General features: G+C 36.1%; 1 protein-coding gene and 1 pseudogene across 1 annotated transcript in view; one reads left to right on the top strand and one right to left on the bottom strand.

Annotated features, from left to right (window-relative positions):
• Window positions 1-25,264, bottom strand: part of LOC122207717 — an 84,971-nt gene that overhangs the window by 43,602 nt on the left and 16,105 nt on the right. The window contains exons 4-6 of the mRNA XM_042917903.1: window positions 9,458-9,584; window positions 9,113-9,208; window positions 3,008-4,589 (exon numbers count right to left, since the gene is read on the bottom strand). Coding sequence (XP_042773837.1) covers window positions 3,008-4,589; window positions 9,113-9,208; window positions 9,458-9,584 — 1,805 coding nt within the window. The remainder of the gene's footprint in view (window positions 1-3,007; window positions 4,590-9,112; window positions 9,209-9,457; window positions 9,585-25,264) is intronic.
• LOC122208730 lies at window positions 20,911-21,846 on the top strand (annotated as a pseudogene).

Genomic DNA, 25,264 nt, shown 5'->3' with positions numbered 1-25,264 from the left:
ACTGTTTTCCTCAGCAGCTATACCATTTTACATTCCTGTCAAAAATGCACAAGGGTTCTAATTTCTGCACATACTCATCAAACACAGGTTTTGTTATGTAGATAACACATGAACTTTGAAAACTATTTTTTAAAAAACAAGTCTACAAAAATTAGGTATGCTGGCAAAACTGGACTTAGCATAAAACCTACTAAAGAAGAGACTATGGGAGTGCCTGGGTGGCTCAGTCAGTTAAGCTTAACTTAAGTTTAACTTAAGTTTAAGTTAAACTTAAGTTTAACTTCAGCTCAGGTCATGATCTCATGGTTTGTGTGTTCAAGCCCCGCCTCTGTGCTGACAGCTCAGAGCCTGGAGCTGCTTCGGATTCTGTGTCTCCCTCTCTCTCTGCCCCTCCCCTGCTTGTGCTCCGTCTCTCAAAAATAAACACTTAAAAAAAGAAAAAAAAAAAAAAGGAATGAAGAAGAGACTCTGAAATGACAATACTCCTTTAGATACTTAAATTTTGGTAAATTGTTGTTTTCATGAAAATTGGTCCCTGCAATTTACAAATGTAAGTCAGTGTCAATCTTTAAAAGTAGCTAATAAAAGTCAAAAGTGATACGGTCATGTTTGTATATCACTACTTTAGTTTGAGGTTTTCTTTTGTGAAATCACCCTTGAACAAATATAGTTAATATTCAAGCATTCAATGCTAAAGTTCACTTTTAATAGCTCCTATTCTAATCTCCCTTTTAAAAAGGCACCAATGATTTTCTGTATATTAGTTATATTGTGACATGGCATAACAAAACATTTACCTTAAGGGGTGGTTCATATATTATTATAGATTATAGAGAATGAAATCCTTTTATAGGAACTATGTTTTTACTGTTCAGGGTCTAGACCGCTACCATTTCCAACCAAAATAAGATAGGTCATATAAATCAAGGGTTATGAAAGGAATAAAATAATCTGTAGGTTAAGAGTGAAGCAATGTTACATAATTGTTTATGGCCATCTCAAGAAAATAAAAGGCTTTCTCATTTCAAAATGTTGTAATGATTACCTATGATATTAATGTTTGTCCTGGTTTTATGGAAACCTACAGGGCAAGAAAACTGGTCACAGAGTCAGTTCTCAGGAAAATGTTATTTTCTCCATATTGACTCTAAATATATTACTAATTAGTTAGCTATGAATCCAACAAACCTGTTGCCAAATAATGCAAGATATACTGAGAGAAGGAATCATTAGTAGACCATAGTGCCCTAAAATAGTAAATAAAGTCATACTTGATTTATCATACTCCCATCTGATTTTCAAAATTTTAATAAATAATTAAATCTAAAACATAATTGGTAAAAAAATGAATCACAATTTTAGAAATGTTAAAATGTAAAAAAAAACCATAAGATTGATAAAGTATGCTAATGTCATATTGTATAGTAAATAGGACTATCACTTCCAATTACTAATTTTCTGGAAATATTTTTGATAAAATAGCTCAGTGTCTGATAGGGCATATGGATCTATCCTAACATTTTTTTCTATGGGCACAGGCCTCCCCTAAGCCGTAAGGTCTGAGAAATAACTACAAAAACACCATTAAGACAAGCCATCCATATTGCCACTGCAAATCATTAATTTTTAAGATTTATATGCTCTCAATCTTTATTAAGGCATAAAAATTACAAATAAAGCTAAAAGTCCCCTTTGATCAATACCCTGCCAGAGAAAATACTAATAATAATTTGGTATGTACCCTTCTAGTCCATTTTACATACATACATATTTCAATAATAATAAAAACATAGTTCTGTTCTTTATGATTTAATTCCAATTTATATGAATGTCATTACACAATGTTTCATTTGAGGATTTTGATTTTTTTCCACTCAACATTGTTTTACATAACTATCCATGTTACAAAATACAGATCTAGTCTATTGCTTTTAACTGCTGTATACTATTCCATTATTTGACTATATCACATTTTATTATCCATTACCTCATCCATAATTTAGTATATATATATGTATATATACACACATATATATGTATACATATATATATACGTATATATATACATATATATATATATTTATGTATATATGTATATTTATATATATTTATATATATATGTATACATATGTATATATGTATACATATACATATGTATACATATACATACATATATATTTATATATATATGTATACATATATATATACGTATATATATATGTATACATATATATATATATATTTATGCATATTTGTTTCTTTATGATGAATATACAGAAATGGAACTGCAGGGTCCTTTTGCCTTTTAAAAAAATGATTCGCTGCCTCAAAACCATAGACAACATTCTGTATTTCCTCCCAAGAATTTCAGTTTGGCTTTTCACATTCCAGTGTTCAAATCCTTTGGAATTCTGTTTTCTTTATATATTGTAAGATTGCATGTAGTTTTATTTTCCCCAATATGGAGAACCAAATACTCCAACAAATTTTATTGGCTGTCATTTCTCTATTGATTCATGATGTCATTGTTATGTATAATACACACCAGGTTTGCATATATTCATTGACTTATTCCTAGGCATTCTATTCTGTAAAATCTACTTATGTATTCATGCTCTGATACCACACACTATTTAGTGACCATAACTTTTGTGTAATATATGGTAGAAGATGGGTCCTTGCTGTTCTTATTCAAAATCATCTCAGCAATCCAGGGACTTCCATTTCACATGAATTTTAGAATCATTTTGTAAAGATCCTAGAAAATTCTTGTTAGATGTTTGGTACTATATTAGGTCAATAGATTCATTTTGGAGAACTGACATTTTTATGATATTGAGTTTTTCCACCTCTATACATGGTATTTCTATTTATTCAAGTCTTATGCCCTCCAATAAAGCTTTAAATTTTTCCATAAAGATCTTGGTTGTTTTGAGTTTACACCAATGTATTTCAAAAGTTAAGTAAAGCATGAGTTGAATTTAAGAAAAGGCCTTCCCTCATTTAGTACACTCGGCGTTTCTCACCTGTATGACCTCTCTTATGTATAGAAAGGGATGCTCTTTGAGAGAATGCTTTCCCACATTCATTACATTCAAAGGGTTTCTCACCAGTATGACTTCTCATATGTATAATAAGTAATGAGCATTGAGAGAAGGCTTTTCCACATTTATTACATTCATAAGGTTTCTCTCCTGTATGACTTCTCACATGAAGAGTAAGGGATGAGATTCGAGAGAAGGCTTTACCACATTCATTACATTTAAATGGTTTCTCTCCAGTGTGAATTTTTTCATGTTCGAGGAGATTTTGTCTCTGACTGAAAGCTTTTCCACATTGATTACAATGATAAGGTTTTTCTCCAGTATGAATTTTCTCATGTTCAGTGAGATTTGATTTCTGACTAAAGGCTTTCCCACATACTGCACATGCATAAGGTTTCTCACCAGTATGAATTCTCTGGTGTCTAATGAGGTTTGACATCTGAATAAAAGCTTTCCCACATTCGTTACATTCATACGGTTTCTCTCCAGTGTGAATTTTCTGATGTGTAATGAGATTTTCTTTTCTGCTGAAGGCTTTTCCACACTCGTTACATTCATAGGGTTTCTCAGCTGTATGATTTCTCATATGTACAGTAAGGGATGAACTTTGAGAGAATGCTTTCCCACATTCACTACATACATAGGGTTTCTCACCTGTATGACTTCTCATATGTATAATAAACACTGAACATTGAGAGAAGGCTTTTCCACATTTATTACATTTATAGGGTTTTTCCCCTGTGTGACTTCTCATGTGTAGAGTAACAGATGACATTCGAGAAAAGGCTCTACCACATTCATTACATGCATAAGGTTTCTCCCCAGTATGAATTTTCTCGTGTTCAATAAGATTTTGCTTCTGGCTGAAGGATTTTCCGCATTCTTTACATTCATAGGGCTTTTCTCCAGTATGAATTCTCTCATGTTCAATGAGATTTGATTTCTGACTGAAGGCTTTCCAACAATCCTTACATGCATAAGGTTTCTCCCCTGTATGAATTCTCTGGTGTCTAATAAGGTTTGACATCTGAATGAAAGCTTTTCCACATTCATTACATTTATATGGTTTCTCCCCAGTATGAATTTTTTGATGTGTAATAAGATTTTCCTTCCTGCTGAAGGCTTTTCCACATTCCTTACACTCGTAGGGTTTCTCTCCAGCATGAATTCTCTCATGTCTGATGAGGTCAAATCTATGACTGAAGTCTTGTCCACACTGATTACACTTAAAGGGGGTTAGAACATGGGATGAGCAAGAGTAAAATGGCTTCCTGTATTTATTATATTCATAATTTTCCTCTCTTATACAGTCCTTATCATAACTAAGTAAGTCTAAATTATGTTCCAAATCTTTATCAAATGAGTCACATTCATAGAAGTTTGGTCTTGAAGTAATAATATCTGAGTTCAAAGGAAATATTTTTGTAACTTTTTTACATTCAATGACATTTTCCTTAATCAGAGTTTTCTTGGAGATGGATGTGACTTTCCTCACAAGTGCTTCCTGTTGCTTCTTGATCTGTTGTTCATCAACTTCCCAAACTTCTAAAATGGAGGACCAAAAATTATTACTTTTGAATTTTTCTGCTTTATACTATTAATAACATTTCAGAAATTTGCTACTACAGAGTTGGTCTTTGATATCAACTCTAGTCTCCCAATATGAAAGAAATCCAAAGTACAAATGTCCCTAGTTTTTAAGTTTTAAGGGGTTAACTCCGATAGAAAATATTATGGAGAGAAAACTGACACTGATAGGCCTAAGTAGCTTTGATTGATTTTAAAAGTGTGCTTATATAATGCAGAAATCAGTAACATGAACAGAATAATTAAGATGAAAGGGTGAATATATAAATGACTGGATAGAGAGTCAAAATGACCAGAGGATGAAAGTAAAACTTGTGGTTAAACACAGTGGATTGAATATGTATGTTTATTTCTCCCTTCTCCCTAAAAATCTATCAAAATGACAGTAAAAGAATTAAAGGTCAAACCCACAAGGAAAAAAAAAAACGAGTATAAAGAAGGTAAACAAGAGATTTCAACAAAAGAATGGAAATGAAAGGCATATAGGGAACTGACAACTAATAGCAGGGCTAAGAAGTTAAAGTACTACTAAGATGTAAAAGTCAGGTAACAAAGTAATTTGGCCACAAAGCACTGGAAAAGAGAACAAATTAAAGGATTCAGGTACTCATAAAGCAGAGATAAGATGCCTGAAGAGGATTAACTTAAAGTCTTAGGGAGCAATTACACTCCCTGAGGCAAGTATTATGGGTTTACTTAAGTAACATCTTTCCAACCTCGTACTATGTTTCTCCATCCTGCAGAGGGTGAGTTAGAACTACATTTCCTAGAAACACTTGCATATAGGGTTCTGAATATGATTTAAATTAATTATACATTTAAATTCAGAAATAAATTAAAAGAGTAATGAAAGTGGGCATTTTACCTATGATATTACAACAGAAGTGGTAGGGTTCTGAAGCTCATAGCTGTCAAGGCATTTTCGTTGTTCAATCAGAAGCAATTTCTTTTTCTTTCTTTCTTTCTTTCTTTCTTTCTTTCTTTCTTTCTCTCTCTCTCTCTCTTTCTTTTCTTTTCTTTTCTTTTCTTTTCTTTTCTTTTCTTTTCTTTTCTTTTCTTTTCTTTTCTTTTCTTTTCTTTCTTCTTTTTTTTTTTAAAGTAAGCTTTACTCCTAATATGGAGCTCAAACTCACAACTCTGAGATCAAGAGTCAATGCTCCACTGACCGAACCAGCCAGGTGCCCCATGAAAAGCAATTTCTTGATCAAAGTGGGGAAAGGAACTCACTTATCAGCTGACTTCTCTGATAGGACTTTGAGACTCATTCCTAAAAGCTTATTCTGGGGCACCTGGGTGGCTCAGTCAATTAAGCTTCTGACTTCTGCAAAAGTCATGACCTCACTGTTCATGAGTTTGAGCCCTGCAAGGGGCTCTGTGCTGACAGCTCAGAGCCTGAGTCTGCTTTGGATTCTGTGTCTCCCTCTCTTTCTGCCCCTCCCCCGCTTATACTCTGTCTCTCAAAAATAATAAAAACATTAAAAAAAATTGTTTTTTAAAAAACCTATCCTATAGTTGGTCCTTTAATCCTCCTTAAGGTTCTCTAGGACATTTAATACCTTCATGTAAATTCCTTCCTTCTTAAATTAGCTACTAATGAGCTCTTTTCTCTGTAACTGAACTGTGACCAATATCCTCCCACCTCCTACCCACCCCACACAGGAAGTGGTCATGTATCCACCACTTGATCAGGAAAAGGAAGGCTTACTTTTCCTAGAGAAAATGAATTATACAGGCTCTAGACTTAGGAACAAGTAAAGCAGATGCAAAGGAAGCCTCATACTAAAAAACTATGAATAATGTAAACTTGCATATGTTGAATGGTAAGATCTCCAATCCTTTTTCTTAAAAAAAAAAATATATATATATATTATATATATATAATATATACTTATATATATTATATATACAAATATATATAATAAAAATATATATAATACCTATATAATATAAATATAACATATAATAAATATATGATTACATATATAAGTATGTCATATATATGCATATATATATATATATATATATATATATATATATATATATAATAAAGTTTATTTATTTTTGAGAGAGCACAAGCAGAGCAGGGTCAGAGAAAGAGGGAGACACAGAATCTGAAGCAAGCTCCAGCCTCTGAGCTGTCAGCACAAAGCCTGACATGGGGCTCAAACCCACGAACCATGAGATCATGACCTGAGCTGAAGTCAGACACTTTAATGACTGAGACACCTAGGCGCCCCTCCAATCCTTTTCTGTTGCTTGTCCCTCATGAATGCTGGCATCTACGTCCAGGTAGCAGATGAGAAGATTAAAAATAAAAGACCCACACAACTGGAATTCTATAATTGCCATTTGGAACTCCACAAAAAACTCCTAGGTTCTAATCCAACAGTCTCCTACTCAAAAAGCATCAAAAATTTGTTAGCTACAAGAATTTTTGGAATTTCCTTTTTATCCTTTGATGCATCAAAATAAGAAAAACTAATGACACTGATTGATTCCCTACTTAAACAAGGATTTGAGAGTCTCATTAAAATATATATATAATATATAGAAAAAATATATATAGAAAATATATAGAAAACAAAGCAAACAGAAAAATTGGGCAAATAGTAACCCTAGGAATGACAGCAATTTATATAAGGATATGTAATTAATAGTCATTTCTTGGCTCAGTAGTAACAATATATCACCTAAAAGAACAAAGTAAGCAGTGAAAATCAAGTTAGCCAAAAATTGTGATATATCTATATCCAGAAAAAAAGGAAAGGGGAAGTGGTAGTGGTGGTGCAAGAGTACTAAACCTCATCTTTCATTAATATCAAGTTGATAATAATTGGAAATTACCAAATAGCAGCATATTCAGAAAAGACTAGATTCCACCCTATCCCTGAAACACTGATTCCTCCCTTGCCTGACAGGTAAGCATTTTTATTAGTTTTGAGGTTATTCCTATATTCTTTTAATTTATACATATACTAAACATATATGTATATACACATACATACATGTAACACATATCTAACACACGTGCCTCCGCCACTCTTTTTTATAAAAAAAGTAGCATATTCTAAATGCTGTTCTGCACATTGATTTCTTTTCACTTATATATCCTGAATAGAAAGAAGCATGACATCTCTGATTTGTTTTATAGCTTTGACACTGGAATCATGTAAATTTTTACATAATTAAAAAAATTAAATCTAAAGAAAGAGGAAAAAATAACTCTTAAAAATTGAAAACAAATGGAAACAAGTAAACCTACATACAAGTTAGGGCCACTTAGTCCCTTTAAAGTGACTTTTTAAACACAGTAGTTTGACTATATCATAAACGAGAAAAAAATACAACCAAAGAAGTCTTAAACTACATTTAGTAGTCTTTTAATCATTAGTAATAATGGTATTATTGTTAATATATATTGTATATAATATTATATACAATATATAATAAATATATATATATTTATATATATATATTAAATATATATATTTATATATAAATATATATATATTTATATATATAAATATAAATATAATAAATATATATACAATATATATAATATGTAATCTATGTAATATATGTAATATGAAATATATATATTACATATATATATTACATATATATATATACATATGTAATATGTAATATATATACATATTAGATCAGTTTGGGGCCTCAAGAGACATTTGGCAGTATCTGGAAGGTCTGGAGACATTTTTGGCTGTCATGACTGGGGGAGTGGTGAGAAAGGGGATTGGTGCTCCTAGCACCTAATAAGTAGAGGGCCACAGAGGGTGCTAAACATTCTACACCCTACATAAACATCCTACAATGTATAGGATAGTCCCCTACAGCAAAGAATTATCTAGCCAAAATGTCAGCAGTGCCAAGGTTGAGAAATATATATGGATTAAGCAAATAAATATTTTAATGCAATAAGGAGCCAATATTTTCAGTATAAAAGATACAAAAACAAAACAAAAAAGGTAAGTAACAACCCTATACTCCTTAATTCGAATTGGATGTATCAGTATAAACACATACATTTTTTTCTATCTAAAAAGTGTATTTTTCCTGGCTTTGTCCAGCTCTAGAAGCAATGAGCAAGCACTGTGCCCGGATTTTGGTCTCCAAATCATTTCCCACTAAAGGAAGCAGACATTTCTAGAGAAATTGCTATTTCAACATCTGGAGCAGGAAATGTATAAAATTAGCCAAAGGGGGGCACCTGGGTGGCTCAGTTGGTTAAATGTCTGACTTCAGGTAAGTCATGATCTCATGATTCATGAGTTAGAGCCCTGCATCAAGCTATGCACTGTCAGTGTGGAGCCTGCTTGGGATTCTCTCACCCTCTCTCTCTCCCCCTCAGAATAAATAAACTTAAAGAAAAAAAAAAATCTTGGAAAACGTGAAATGGTGTCAACCCCATGAACAATTGTTGTGTGGCTTTCTCATTCAGAGCTGCTTTTTTACTTACTCACCTGGACAGTGCCTCCCAAGCATTTCTTCCTCTACCACCCATGGATCCTCTTCCTGTTCCAACTTGAAGATCACATCTGGTTTGGTGACTTGATAACCTATTACAGGAAATAGCAAAGGACTTGCATGTTAATGCTGGAGACAACTATCCACACCTTGGGCTGAGTCTTAGGGGCTTGAGGGTCTGTGAAGGATAAGGAGAAAGGAATTTCCACAGTGAGACAAAGTAATTAGGCTTCACCCTGCAGATGCATACATACAATCATGTGAAGAAAAGGCAAGTTAAAATCTTCATACATTTCAAAAATGGGAAGGAATTCTATGTAAAATTGCAAAGCTACCCTTACCTACTGTGACTAGGTTGCTGTAGTTCTCTAGCATCACATCCCGGTACAAGTTCCTCTGAGCAGGTTTCAGCTGCTGCCATTCCTCCTGGGTGAGGTCCACAGCCACATCCTTAAACGTCACTGTTTCCTGTAAACGCACAATCCTAATTAATATGAAGTCATCGAAATTAGATGCAGTGGTCAAAATATGTAAGAACTCATGTAGCTAGTATCCAGGGATCAGAGTTCATTACAACTGTATATTAAGGCTTCATATTTACCTAATTTTGTATTACACTGTGAGGGGGAAAAAACCCACAGTAGAAATATCCTGTAAGGTGTTAATTATTGAGTCAGCAAACTTAAGCATTCATTATCTATTATGCATGAAACTGAAGATGGTGGTCACAGATTTGTGCTGAATCTGTGACAGAATTGAAAGAATTACACATGACTTACAGGTAACTATCTTAGAACCTGTCCAAGTGATTGTGTGATCTAGTGAGAAAAGGAACATGGAGAAAGTGGGGACAGAAGAGAAATAAGGCAGGAGGAATGAGCAGAGGTATGAAAATTTGAAAGTGCAAAATTTGAAATGTCTATAGAACTTCCAGATGGAAAGGTCTACTATGCAGTTAGAGGTATGACAAAACATGAGAATTAGCCATCAACCTAAAATTGAGAGCTGAATCCATGGCTGAAGGATAGGAATAGTTGTAGAGAACGTAGAGAACATACATAGTGGGTAAAGGGCCAACGACAGAATCAACAGTTAAGCATCAAAGGGACTCAGGTTTGTGTTTCTTGTTTTATTGTTTTTAAAAAAAGTGTATTTATGTTTAGAGGAAGAGAGAGAGAGCATGTGCATGAGTGGGGAGGGGCAGAGATAGACGGAGAGTGAGGATCCAAAGTGGGTTCTGTGCTGACAGCAGGGAGCCCAATGTGGGGCCTGAACTCATGAACTGTGAGATCATGACCTGAGCCGAAGTCGGATGCTTAACCAACTGACCCACCAAGGCGACCTGTTTCTTGTTTGTTTTATTTACAATCAGCGGATGAGAATTAAAACCATGACTGTGATGTAAAAGAAGCCAAGAAACAAATGACAAATTTCTGGAAAAGAATGTTACTTGATTACATATGTCTAACTCTTCCTCCTTACTTAAAAACTTCAAAATTCAAATAAGGAAATAAGGAAAAATAATTTATCTGCAAAGACTCTGAGAACAAAAAGCACACATATCCCACATTTCAGAAAATTTATTCAAGAAATAGTACAAATGATCGATAGACAAAATGGGAAATAGAAAAGAAAATCACCAAAGGCTAGATTGTGATGTTTCTAAGAAACTGTCTCCATGATCTATGATCATTACTACCATCAACATTATCATCGCTGTCAACTATTGAGTAGTTATTATTTGCCAGGTACTATAATAACTTCTTTAGCTATATTAACTTCTAAATTCCCCTTACAAGACTACCATGTAGTGGGTACTATTATTATCCATTTAAAAAATAAGGAGGGGCGCCTGGCTGGCTCAGTCAGTAGAGCATGCAACTCTTGATCTAAGGGTTGTAAATTCAAGCCCCATGTTAGGTGTAGGGATTAATTAAAAATAAAATCTTTAAAAATATAAAAATAAAAACAAAAAGTAAAGAAACCAGGGTTATGAGTAACTCCCAGGGTTATAAAGCTACTTACATGGGAGAGCTGGGATTTCAGGCCAATAAGTGTGACAGCAAAGCCCATGTTCTTACCCATACACTACATTTTTTCTCCAACTCAGTAGGAGACTCAGAAACCCACAAATATTCCTGATTCAAGACAGACAACTGGACACACAAGAACTCATACACTTGAAACCTCTCTTGCTGAGGTTGAAAGCATATGAAATCACTAGTGATGGGAAGCTACAGGACAAATATCATGACTAAAAAAAAAAAATCAGGGGTGCCTGGGTGGCTCAGTCGGTTAAGCATCTGACTTTGGCTGTGGCCACAGTTTGTGGGTTTGAGCCCCGTGTCAAGCTCTGTGTTGACAGCTTGGAGCCTGGAGCCTGCTTCAGATTCTATGTCCCCCTCTCTCTGCCCCTACCCTGCTCACGCTGGGTCTCTCTCTCTCAAAAATAAATATTAAAAAACAAAACAAAACAAACGCCAGGGGTGCCTGGATGGCTCAGTCAGTTGAGCATCTGACTTGATTTTGGCTCAGGTCATGATCTCATGGTTTGTGGGCTCTAGCCCCACATCAGGCTCCACAGTGTTAGCATGGAGCCTGCTTGGGATTCTCTTTCTCCTCTTTTTTTTTTTTTTAAGTTTATTTTACTTATTTTGAGAGAGAGAGAAAGAGAGAGAGAGAAAGTACAGGAGGGGCAAAGAGAGAGGGAGAGAGAGAGAATCCCAAGCAGGATCCACACAGTCAGCACAGAGACTGATGTGGGGTTCACACTTGTGAACTGTGAGATCATGACCTGAACCAAAATCAAGAGTTGGTCGCTTAACTGACTGAGCTACCCAGATGACCTGGGATTCTGCCTCTCCTTTCTCTCTGCCCCTCTTCCCACTCACTCTCGCTTTTTTCAAAATAAGTAAACATGAAAAAAAAAATCAAGGCCAGTGATGAGGGGACATCATCCTGATTTGGAGAAGCAGAGAGGAGTCAGATTGAGCAGTAGAAAAGAAGACTGAAGACAAAATCAGACGTAGAAAACTAGCTTCTGGTGCAATGGTTTCACTAATCAATCTATGAACAAAAGCAGACGTAAAATATTTTTACTGCCACTACCCAATATTTATTAGCCAAACTAGCCAAATGAACTTACAAAAACTAGTATTTAAGATTTTAGGTGAAGACTGAGGGAATAATCATTAAAGTACCTTTGGAGTAAATTATTTGGTATGTTGAGTCAGTAAATGTAAAGACAATTTTACACTTAAAAATTATAATATATATTACACATTACACATATATACAAATCTGTTCCCTTGCCAAAAACAGATACCTTGATCATTTTAATAAATTAGACAAATACTTGTCAAGCCTAAATCAAGAAAAATAATAAAATACAATAATCTAAACTTGGGATACAAAAAGAACATGTAATAAAAGAGTGCCAAGTTTTGAGAGAAATTCTACTTTAGGATAGCAGTATGAGGTACTCTGTGGATGTTTGCCAGTAAAACAAATGTAACTGGTGAAAAGGTTTTTTGTTTTTGTTTCTAGACTTTAAGTCTCTGTAAATTGTCCTAAGGGCATAAAGCAATGAACCATTATTCAAGAAAATCTACTAAAACTTGTTAAAAACTGCGATAGTGTGTGACATTTAAGCCACATATGCTCCTTCCCTCTCCTCACTCCAGCTCAGCTTGACAGAAGTTCCATCTGGTTGGGTATGGCTAAGAAGATAGGGCTGTTTCTCTCCTCAGCTACCAATCTATGGATATGGTATCTCATTGGGAAGGACAGAAGCTCAGCATCCTCACTCCATTCAACTCCAAGTTGAAGAGGCTAAGTTCCTGATGTTTCCGGCCAAGAGGTCAGTGGATCCTTTATCTAAGGAGTGGCAGGCCAGAAATACTGGAATATCAATTGTCTATATCCCAGTTTACTTTTAGGACAGAGCAACTCAAGACAGGCAAGTCAAGAAGACCAGAGGCTGCCATCTCACTAAGAGCCCAGAGTGGTGGCTGAAAATTTTATCCAGGGGGAGAGGCAGCTCATAAGCACAAAGAACTTGAAAGCTCTCTCAAAAGCAAATTAATTTATTTGAAATAGTGGGCAAGGTTCAAGATTAAGGTCATACTCCAAAACAGGAGATTTTGGTGGTAAGCAATTACGAGGAGGCAGGTAGCTCCTTTTGATTAAGAAAACAAGGTAATGCATAGGTCATTCACAGAGACAATCAGGAAAAAGACAATTAAAGAAGTCAGAAGAAACCTCAAAGCCTGGCCTCAAAAACTACCCCTGCCTGAATTCATAAGGTGGAGCAATTTATGTTCCAGGCAGTGTCAAAAACAATAAAGCAACCAGTTGTCAGTAGATGTGATACCAAACAAGGCAGATAGTTTAAAAAAAAAAAAAAAAAAAGGAAATGGATAAAGAGAGCCCTGTTAAAACCATCATCATCATCCTAGAGTGACTTTGTACATGCCCAAGGCTATATACCCTCTGAGATGTGATCCCAAAAGTGTCACACTACAGAGGAAACAGACTTCACTAAAATAATATAGGCAAGTCACTAAACAAATAAGTAAACAAAAATCAAAACAACTGTTAGAAAATGAGAGATGGGAATCAGTATCCGGAATTGTTACAATATACGGATTAAATGTTCAGTTTTTAACAAAAAATTACAACAGGAAAAGAAACAGGAGAGGGAAATCCACACACTGAAAACAAGCAAGCAACAGAAACTGCCTGTGAGAGGGCTCAGATGTCAGGTTTAACACACTGAGACTTCAGAGCAGCCATTACAGACACAGTTAAAGGAAATCATGATTAAAGAAAGAATGGTATATATATTTTTTGGATACAAAGGAAGATGGTGGTGGAGTAGGAGGACCCTAGGCTAGCATGGTCCCACGAATACAATTAGATAATATCAAATCATCCTAAAATACTCCAGAAATAGATCTGAAGATTGGCAGAAAAAGCTCCACAACTAAAAGTAAAGAGGCCACATCAAAGAAAAAGTAGGAAATGAGGAGACACAGTATGGGAGAGAAACAGATTATATCCCCTGCAGTGGGGAGGGCACTACAGTAATGGAGAAGGGAGAGAGACAAGACTAGCACACAGGGGAGCACATGGGGAAAATGAATCACCCACAGCAATTGGCTTGGGAAGTTAAAGGGCCCAAATTTCATGAGTTCTTGCAACCAACAGGGCTTGAAGCCTATACTTTTATTTTTTAATGTTTATTTATTTTTGAGAGAGAAAGAGAATGAGAGAGAGAGAGAGAGAGAGAGAGAGAGAGAGAAAGAATATGAGTGGGGGAGGGGCAGAGAGAGAGGGACACACAGAATCCGAAGCAAGCTCCAGGCTCCCAGCTGTCAGCACAGAGCCCGATGCGGTGCCCAAACACATGAGCCATGAGATTATGACCTGAGCTGAAATCGGACACACAACCAACTGAGCCACCCAGGCGCCCCAAAGCCTAGACTTTTAAAGGTTCGTGAGCTTGGCCCTGCGAGAGCTTGGAGGACATTGGAGCTATTCTTGGAGAAAAGGCAGGGCAAACATCCCACTGACATACGGTGTGGAAATAGTGATTTGAAGAGTGCCTGGGGCACACAGTGGGGAGGTTAGTTGCTCATCTTGGAGTGTGTCACAGAAAGGCAGTGTTCATGGAGAGACCCACGTGGGAACAAAGGAACTAGCTGACACCATCTCCCTCCAGCACCCATCAGCATAAGCACAGGGCCACCTGCAGAAACTGTTAGAGTGCCCACACTCAATACCTAACTTGTGTACACCAAGTTTTCCCTTTGTTGTTCCAGAAGAAATGCCCCTCCCAGTTACACTTGCCTCAGTCCCAGTTTGGGAGGTCTTTCCCCCACAGAAGACCAGCTCAAATCCCTGCCAACACTGTATTTCCTGACCTGGAAATACTATGAGGCCTTGGTTCCCATGGCAGTGGCAACAGGTCTCATTTCACAAACAGACCAGAGCACACCCAGTTAAAATGCACCACATTCAGGCCAGGGCCCAAACGCTGCCCATAACAGGCAAAGAGAGCCTCTGCAGACAACTTGCCTGAAAGATAAAGCAGCTTGGACACAACAGCAGAGCTAAGCAGCACACATTGGAGATACTCCCAGAAGCAACAGGTGTCAGGAAACAGGGGACTCTATATAGCAGGGCACTACAGGACCTCTTCTTCATAAAGCCATTACCCTCAAGAACAAGAGATGTAGTTGACCCTTCTACCACACAGCAACAGGTACAGAGACTTGAGAGAAGAGAAGAGAAGAGAAGAGAAGAGAAGAGAAGAGAAGAGAAGACAGAGAAATTTGTCCCAAATGAAAGAACAGGACAAGGCCATGGCTGGAGATCTAAGCAAACAGATATAAGTAACATGCCTGATGGAGAATTTAAAGCAATGATCGTAACAATACTCACTGGATCTGACCAGGAGTGGAGACCATCAGTGAGACTATTAATACAGAGAAAAGGAATAATACAGCAGACATAAAGGGCTCAGAAAACAAAATGGGAAACACACTTGGTGGGATGAACAGCAGGCTGGATAATGCAGAGGAACAAATTGATGACCTAGAAGATAGAATAATGGAAAGTAATCAAGCTGAACAAAAGAGGAAAAAAAGAATTAAGCAAACTGAGAACACATTTAGGGAATGCAGTGACCCCATCAAACTTAGTAACACTTATATCATACAAGTCCCAGAAGAAGAAGAGAGAGGAAAGGGGGCAGAGAATTTATTTAAAGAAACAATAGGTGAAAACTTTTCTAATGTGGGGAAGGAAACAGAGATCCAGATTCAGGAGGTACAGGGAACCTCCAACAAAATCAACAAAAGCAGATCCACACCAACACACATTGTAATCATATTGGCAAAATATAGTAAGAAAGAAAAAATATTAAAAGCAGCAAGACAAAAGAAGATAGTTAAATAGAAAGGAAACCCCATAAAGCTATCAGTGGATTTTTCAGCAGAAACTTTCCAAGCCAGAAAGGAGTGGCATGACATATTCAAAGTGTTGAATGGATGCAGCCAAGAATACTCTATCCAGAAAAGCTATCATTCAGAATAGGAGAGATAGAGTTTCCCAGACAAACAAAAACTAAAGGAATTCATGACTCCTAAACAAGCCCTGGAAGAAATAAATATTAAAGGGGACTCTGAGTAGAAAGGAAAGACCAAAAATGACAATATGAAGATAGGAAACACAAAAGCAGTAAAAGTGAATGTTTCTATAAAAAATTAGTCAAGGAACTCACAAAATAAAAGTTTGTAAAATATGACTACCATATATCTAAAACATGGGAAGGAGAGGAATAAAGAATGAATTCAAACTTAAATGACCTTCAATGTAATATAGACTGCTACATGCAGAAGAAATTATATACAAATCTAATGGTAACCACAAATCAAAAACCACTAATAAATATGTAAAGAATATGTAAAGAAAAAAGAAAACCTAATGTATCAGTAAAAAACCCCAGCAAACCATGAAAGAAAGACAAGAAAGCACCAGAGAAAATCTTCAGAAACAACCACAAAACAAGGGATAAAATGTCAATACATACATATCTTTCAATAATTACTTTGAATGTAAATGGACTAAATGCTCCAATCAAAAGACACAAGGTGACAGAATGGATTTAAAAAAAAACACAAAAAACAAAAAAAACAAGACCCATCTATCTGCTATCTATAAGAGATTCATTTATTTCTTAATATTTATTTTTGAGAGAGAGAGAGAGAGCACAAGTGGGGAAGGGGCAGAGAGAGAGGGAGACACAGAATCTGAAGCAGGCTCCAGGTTCTGAGCTGTCAGCATAGAGCCTGATGCAGGGCTTGAACCCATGAACTGTGAGATCATGACCTGAGTTGAAATCAGACACTTAATTGACTGAGCCAACCAGATGCCCAGAAACTCATTTTAGACCTAAAGACACTTGCATATTGGAAATAAGGTGATGGAAAAATATTTATCATGCAAATGGATGTCAAAAGAAAACCAGAGTAGTGATACTTATAATGCAAAAACTAGACTTTAAAACAAAGACTGTAATAAAAGACAAAAAAGGATACTATATAACAATAAAGGGGACAATTCAACAAGAAGATATAACAATTGTAAATATTTATGCAGCCAACATGGGAGCACCCAGACATAAAACAGTTAATAACAAATATAAAGGTACTAACTGATAATAATACAATAATAACAGGGGACTCTAACACCCCACTTACATGAATGGACAGATCATCTACACAGAAAATCAACAAGGAAGCAATGGTTATGCATGACACATTGGACCAGATGGATTTAACAGATATATTCAGAACATTCCTTTCTAAAAACACCAGAATACACATTCTTTTCTTTTTTAAAAGTTTATTTATTTATTTTGAGAGAAAGAGATGTGGGAGGGGCAGAGAGAGGGAGAGAAAGAGAATCCCACGTAGGTTCTGCACTGTCAGTGTAAAGCCTGATGTAGGCCTCAAACTCATGAACCATGAGATCATGACCTAGGCCAAAACCAAGAGTCAAACGCTTAACCAGCTGAGCCACCCAGGCACCCCTACACGTTCTTTCCAACTGCATATGAAATACTCTCCAAATAGATCACATATTAGGACACAAAACAATCTTCAAAAAGATTCAAAAAGATCAAAGTCATACCATCCATCTTTTCTGACCACAATGCTATGAAACTAGAAGTCTACCACAAGAAAAAAATCTGGAAAGACCACAGATACATGGAAGTCAAATAACATGCTACTAAACAATGAATGGGTCAACCAGGAAATAAAAGAAAAATTAAAAAGCACATGAAAACAAATGAAAATACAAACACAATGGTTCAAAACTTTTGGGATGCAGCAAAAGTGGCTTCTAAGAAAGAAGTTTATAGCAGTAAAGGCCTACTTCAAGAAGCAAGAAAAATCTGAAACAGTCTAAACTTACACTTAAAGAATCTACCAAAAGAACAACAAATAAAACCTAAACCAGAAGAAGGAAGGAAATTATAAAGATTAGAGCAGAAATAAATGATATAGATACTAAAAAAACCCAGAACGTATCAGTGAACCCAAGAGCTAGTTCTTTGCAAAAAATCAGTAAAATTAATAAACCGCTAGCCAGATTTAACAGAAAAAAAAAAGAGAAAGGATCCAAATAAGTAAAATCACAAACGAGAGAGGATAAATAACAACAAACACCATAGAAATACAATTATAAGAGAATATTATGAAAAACTATATGCCGACAAATTGAATAACCTAGAAGAGATGGATAAATCCCTAGAAATGTATAACCTACCCAAGCTGAAACAGGAAGAAATAGAAAATTTGAACAGACCAGTTACCATCAATGAAGTTGAATCAGTAATCAAAAAACTACCAACAAACAAAAGTGCAGGACCACATGACTTCAAAGGTGAATTCTAGCAAACATTTAAAGGAGAATTAATACCTATTCTTCTCAAACTATTCTAAAAACTAGAAGAGAAAGGAAAATTTCCAAATTCATTCTATGAGGCCAGCATGACCCTGATATCAAAACCAGATAAAGACACCAGAAAAACTGAGAACTACAAGCCAATATCTTTGATGAACATAGATGCAAAAATCGTCATTAAAAAAATAATTTATCATGATCAAGTGGGATTTATTCCTGGGATGCAACCGTGGTTCAAAATTCTCAAATCAATCAATGTCATACATCACATCAATAAGAGGAAGGATAAGAAACATATGATCATTTCACTAGAGCAGAAAAAACACTTGACAAAGTACAACACCCACTCATGATACAAACCTTCAACAAAGTAGGTTTAGAGGGAACATACCTTAACATAGTAAAGTCCATATACAAAAAATCCACAGCTAATATCATCCTCAATAGGGAAAAATTGAGAACATTTCCCCTAAGGTTAGGAACAAGACAAGGTTATCCACTCTCACCACTTTTATTCAACATGGTACTGGAAGTCCAAGCCACAACAATCAGACAACAAAAGGAAATAAAAGGCATCCAAATCGGTATGGAAAAAGTAAAATTTGCACTATTTGCAGATGATGTGATACTATATAGAAAACCTGAAAGACTGTATAAAAAAAATTGCTAGATCTGATCAATGAATTCAGTAAAGCCACAGGATACAAAATCAATCTATAGAAATCTTGCATTTCTATACGTCAATAATGAAGTAGCAAAAAGATAAATTAAGAAAACAATCCCATTTACAATTGCACAAAAAATAATAAAATACTAGGAATAAATCTAACCAAAAGATAAAAGATCTGCACTCTGAAAACTATAAAATACAAATGAAAGAAAATGAAAATGACAAAAGAAATGCAAAGACATTCCATGCTAATGGACAGGAAGAACAAATACTGTTCAAATGTCTATGCTACCCAGGCACCTGGCTGGCACAGTCCAAACAGCTTATGACTCTTGATCTTGGGGTCATGAATTCAAGCCCCACGTTGGGTGTAGAGATTGCTAAAAAACAATAAATATAAAACATAAATGTCTATTCTACCCAAAGCATCGTACACATTTAATCCAATCCCTATCAAACTACCAATCAGCATTTTTCACATAACTAGACCAAACAATCCTAAAATTTGTATGGAACCACAGGAGACCCTGAATAGTCAAAAGCAATCTTGAGAAAGAAAAGCAGGGATGCTTACTTGGCTCAGTCAGAAGAGCATGCAACTCTTGATCTTGGGGGCATCGTGGGTCCAAGCCCCACGCTGGGTGTAGAGATTACTTAAATAAAAACTTACAAATGGGCATCTGAGTGGCTCAGTTGAGTATCGGACTTTGGCTCAGGTCATGATCTCATGGTCTGTGGGTTCAAGCCCCACGTCAGGCTTTGAGCTGAGGGTGTGGAGCCTGCTTGGGATTCTCTCTACCCTTCTCTCTCTGCCCCTCCCCCACTTGCACACACGCTCTAACTGAATACACTTTAAAAAATTTAAAAAAAATTAAAAACAAAGAAAAAAGAGAAGAAAAGCTGGAGGTATTACAATTCCAGCCTTCAAGTTATATTACAAAGCTATAGAAGTCAAAACAATATGCTATGGCACAAAAACAGGCATAGGTCAATAGAACGGAATAGAAAATCTAGAAAAAAACCTACATTTATATGGTCAATTAATCTTGGTGACAAAGCAGGAAAGAATATCCAATGGGAAAAAGATAGTCTCCTCAATGAATGGTGCTGGGAAAACTGAACAGCAACATCAAAAGAACGAAAGTGGAACAGTTTTTTACATTATGTAGAAAAATAAATTCAGAATGGATTAAAGATTGGGCACCTGGGTGGCTCAGTCAGTTAAGTGTCTGGCTTCGGCTCAGGTCACGATCTCACGGTTCGTGAGTTCGAGTCCCACGTCAGGCTCTGTGCTGACAGCTCAGATCCTGGAGCCTGCTTCAGATTCTGTGTCTCCCTCTCTCTGTGCCCCTCCTTAGCTTTCTCTCTCTCTCTCTCTCTCTCTCAAAAATAGATAAAACGTTAAAAAAAAAAAAAAGAATGGATTAAAGATCTAAATGGGAGACCTGAAAACATAAAATCTTAAAAGACAGCACAGGCACTAATTTCTCTGGTTATCAGCTGTAGCAATTTTTTTCTCTACAGGTCCCTGAGGCAAAGGAAACAAAAACAAAAATAGACTTGTGCCCCAGTGGTGGAGATATGAAGGCCCTCCCCATACCTCCTGTTGATCTTGTTGGTACTTGCCCTCACTCTCCTCTCCTGGCCCCCATGGAGAAGTTGTAAATCATCCAGAAGGTGAAGCTGGGCTGGGCAGGCCAAACACTACAGTGACATAGCCATCTGCATGAAGGCCATGACTGAGCAGGGTGCTGAACTGTGCAACAAGGAACACAACCTGCTCTCAGTGTCCTACGAGAACATGGTCAGGGCTGCAGGTCCATGTGGAGGGTCATCTGGAGCAGTGACCAGAAAACTGACACCTCAGACCAGAAGTTGCAGCTGATTAAGGACTACTGGGAGAAAGTGGAGTCTAAACTGAGGTCCATCTGCACCATGGTGCTAGAATTGTTGGATAACTATTTAACAGCCTATGCTACTAATTATAAAAAGTAAGGTCTTCTATCAGAAAATGAAGGGAGATTACTTCAGGTACCTTGCTGAAGTTGCATATGGTGTTTATTGAAAACAAATGATCGATAATTCCCAAGGAGCTTACCAAGAGGCTTTTGAAATAAGCAAGAAAGAGATGCAGTCTATACCCAATCCACCTCGGGCTGGCTCTTAACTTTTCTGTATTTTACTATGAGATATTTACTAACCCAGACCTTTCCTGCACACTGGCTAAACCTGCTTGAGGACACTGCAGAACCTGATACACTGAATGAAGATTCATACAGAGACAACACCCTCATCATGCAGTTGAGGCATGTTAATAGAGACAACCTAACCTTAAGGACATCAGACAGTGTAGTAGAAGAATGTGATATGGCAGAAGGGGCAGAAAACTAAAAGCATATAAGGTGTCATCCTTCTTGCCTACAAGAAACCTTTTTACTCATCTCCATTCCTTATTCTATTTGGATTTCCTACAGCAAAGAAACCCATTCATGTGTATGGAATCAACTGTTTATCATCTTTTCACACTGCAGCTTTGGGAAAACTCCATTCCTTGATTGTGTTTGTCTTGGTGTTCTTGCTGTGCAGTTACTGCTGTAGAAAAGTATTAATAGGTTCATTTAATATAAACATTGATAACATTCAAACACTTATGTAGAGGACTAAAAATGTATTTGGTATTTAAGTAATCTGAACCAGTTCTGCAAGTGACTGTGTTTTATATTACTATGAAGATATGAAGATGCTTGGGCACCTGGGTGGCTCAGTCAGTTAAGCATCTGATTCTTGGTTTCCACCCAGGTAATGATCTCATGGATCGTGAATTTGAGCCCTACATCAGGCTCTGAACTGACAGTGCAGAGCCTTCCTGAGGTTCTTTTTCTCCCTCTCTCTGCTCCTCTCCCACTCTTACTGTCTCTGTCTCTCTCAAAAGAAATATACTTAAAAAAAAAAAAAAAAGAAAATGTAGTTCATTACATTTTAAAAGTGTTCTATATAACTTCTTAATTTCTACTTTCCCTCCCTTACTCTCCTTCAGGGGTTTCCTTTCAGTAAGCAACTTTTCCACGCTCTTAATGTACTTGTTTTCGGTAGGAATCCAGAAGTATTAGATTAGACAATCCAGAAGTATTAGTATTAGATTAGTATTTGGCATTTCTGTGCTCGGGGTCACAAATTGAAATGCCTCCCTTATCATATATGATGGAGGACTTGTCTAGCTGTGACAACAAGAAGTTTCCTTCAATTTTCAGTTGTTGCTGTTTAAGTTGACAACTGCCCAAGAAAAATTCACCTACACCTCCAAAAAAAAAAGTAAAAATAAAAGTATTGGGACTACAGCCACATAAAAAGCTTCTGTACAGCAAAGGAAACTATCAACAGAACTAAAAGGCAACCCATGGAACGTGAAAATATATTTGCAAATGACATATCTGTTAAAGGGTTAGTATATAAAATATATAAAAAACATAAAACTCAATACCCCAAAACCAAATAATCCAATTAAAAAATGGGCAGGAGACTACAATAAAAAGACTACAAAGAAAGATCACCACACACTTGTCAAAATGGCTAAAATCAACAACACAAGAAACCACTGGTGTTGGTGAGGATGTAGAGATAGGAGAACCCTCTTACACTATTAGTGGGAATGCAAACTGGTGTGGCCACTCTGGAAAACAGTATGGAAGTTCCTCAAAAAGTTAAAAATCAAACTGTCCTACAATCCAGCAATTGCACAATTGGGTATTTACCCAAAGAACACAAAAATACTAATTCAAAGGAATACATGCACCTCTGGGGCACCTGAGTGGCTTAGTCAGTTAAGCATTTGAGTCTTGATCTCAGCTCAGGTCTTGATCTCAGGGTCATGAGTTTCAGCCCCGCACTGGTCTCTGCACTGGGTGTGAAGCCTACTTAAAAACAAACAAACAAACAAACAAACAAAACAAAAAACAAAGAGATACATGCACCCCTATGTTTATTGCAGCATTGTTTATGATAGCCAAGACATGGCAGCATGTATACACACACACATACGCATGCATATATACATGTGTGTATATATATATACATATGCATATATATTTATATATATGCATATGTATATATATATGCATATGTATATATATATGCTGGAATGTAATTCAGTTATAAAAAAGAATGAAATCTTGCCATAACATGGATGGTCTAGAAAGTATAATGCTAAGTGAGATAATTCAGTCAGAGAAAGACAAATACCATATGATCTCAGTCATATGTGGAATTTAAGGAATAAAATGAGCAAAGAGAAAAAACAAAGAGAGAGAGTGCAAACCAAGAAATAGACTCTTAACTATAGAGAACAAACTGATGGTTACCAGAGGGAAGGTAGGTAGAGGATGGGTAAAATGGGTGATGGGAATTAAGGAGTGCACTTGTCATGATGAGCACCAGGTGATTAAAACAAAAACTTAAAAAAAAAAAAAGGATAGTACAGTGAGAATGTCTCATCAGAAACAGATGAATAAAGAGACAGAGTTATAAAAGGAGCCAAATTCTGAAATTAAAAAGTACAATAACCAAAGTGAGAAATTCACTAGACAAGCTTAGAAGATCTGAATTGGCAAAATGAAGAATTAGCGAACTTGTAGACTAAAACAAGATTACACAATCTGAGGACCAAACAGGAGAAAGTAAGAAGAAAAACAAACAGAACCTCAGAGAAATGTGGGACATCAAGTACACTATCAAATATATACATCAAGTATACCAATATACACATGGTAAAAGTACTAAAAGGACAAGAAAAAGATAAAGGTATTAAAAAACATGCCAAGAAATAGCTGAACACTATCCAAATTTGATGAAAAATAATCTATGAATCCAAGAAACTAAATGAGCTCCAAGTAAAAACATACACATACACACACACATCCAGATAAATCATAGCAAAAATGCTGAAGTCCAGAGACAAAGAGAAAATCTTGAAAGCAAAGTTATACTGGAGTAAGGCAAATGACACCCGTTGGGAACTCCAACCCATATGAACAAATGATGAAAACTAGAATGGGACACCTGGGTGGGATCCAACTCTTGATTTCAGCTCAGGTCATGATCTCACAGTTCATGGTATCGAGTTCTATGTCAGGCTCTGTGCTGACAGCATGACAGCGTGGACTTGGGATTCTCTCTCTCTCTGCCCCTACCCTGCTCACTCTCTTTCTCTTAAAATAAATAAACATTAAAAAAAAGATATAATATGAAATGCATTGGGTTTGTAACATGGATGTAATACACGTAACAATAATAGTCCAAAAAACAGAAGAGAGAATAGAGCTAGAGTAATGTCTCTATATCTTACTGGAATTTAGCATAAACTTGAAGAACATTCTTGTAAGTTAAAATGTATATGATAGGCCCTAGAACAAGCACAGAGAAAAATATAGTCAAAAATAATTTAAAAAGTTAAAATTTTATAGTAGAAAACATTTACTTAAGGGAAAAAATAAGCAGTAAAGGAGAAACAAAAAAGACACGAACATAGAAAACATAGATCCAACAATTTTAGTGTTAACATTAGTAGTAAATGGATTAAACAATAATAAAAAAAAAAAGGGTAGACACTGTCAGACCTGAGCTAAGATCAAGAGTTGGATGCTTAACCAACTGAGCCACCTAGGTGCCCCGGGAACACAGATGTTTATAGCAGCTTTATTCAGAATTACCAAACTTAAAAGAAACCAAAATGTCCTTTAGTAGGTGAATGGATAAATAAACAGTGGTATATTCAGATAATGGAATATCATTCAGCACTAAAAAGAAATGAGCTATCAAGCCATGAAAAGACAGGGAGGAACCTTATAATGCATATTACTAAGTGAAGGAAGCTGATCTGAAAAGGCTATATACTGTATGATTCTAACTATATGATGTTCTGAAACAGGCAAAACTACTATGGAGACAGTAAAAAGATCATTGATTGCCAGCAGTTGGTGGAGGAGAGAGGAGCAATGAATAGAAAACA

The sequence above is a fragment of the Panthera leo genome, chromosome E2 (genome assembly GCF_018350215.1).
Source record: "Panthera leo isolate Ple1 chromosome E2, P.leo_Ple1_pat1.1, whole genome shotgun sequence".
NCBI lineage: Eukaryota > Metazoa > Chordata > Mammalia > Carnivora > Felidae > Panthera > Panthera leo.
This window is presented reverse-complemented; position numbering and strand designations above follow the sequence as displayed.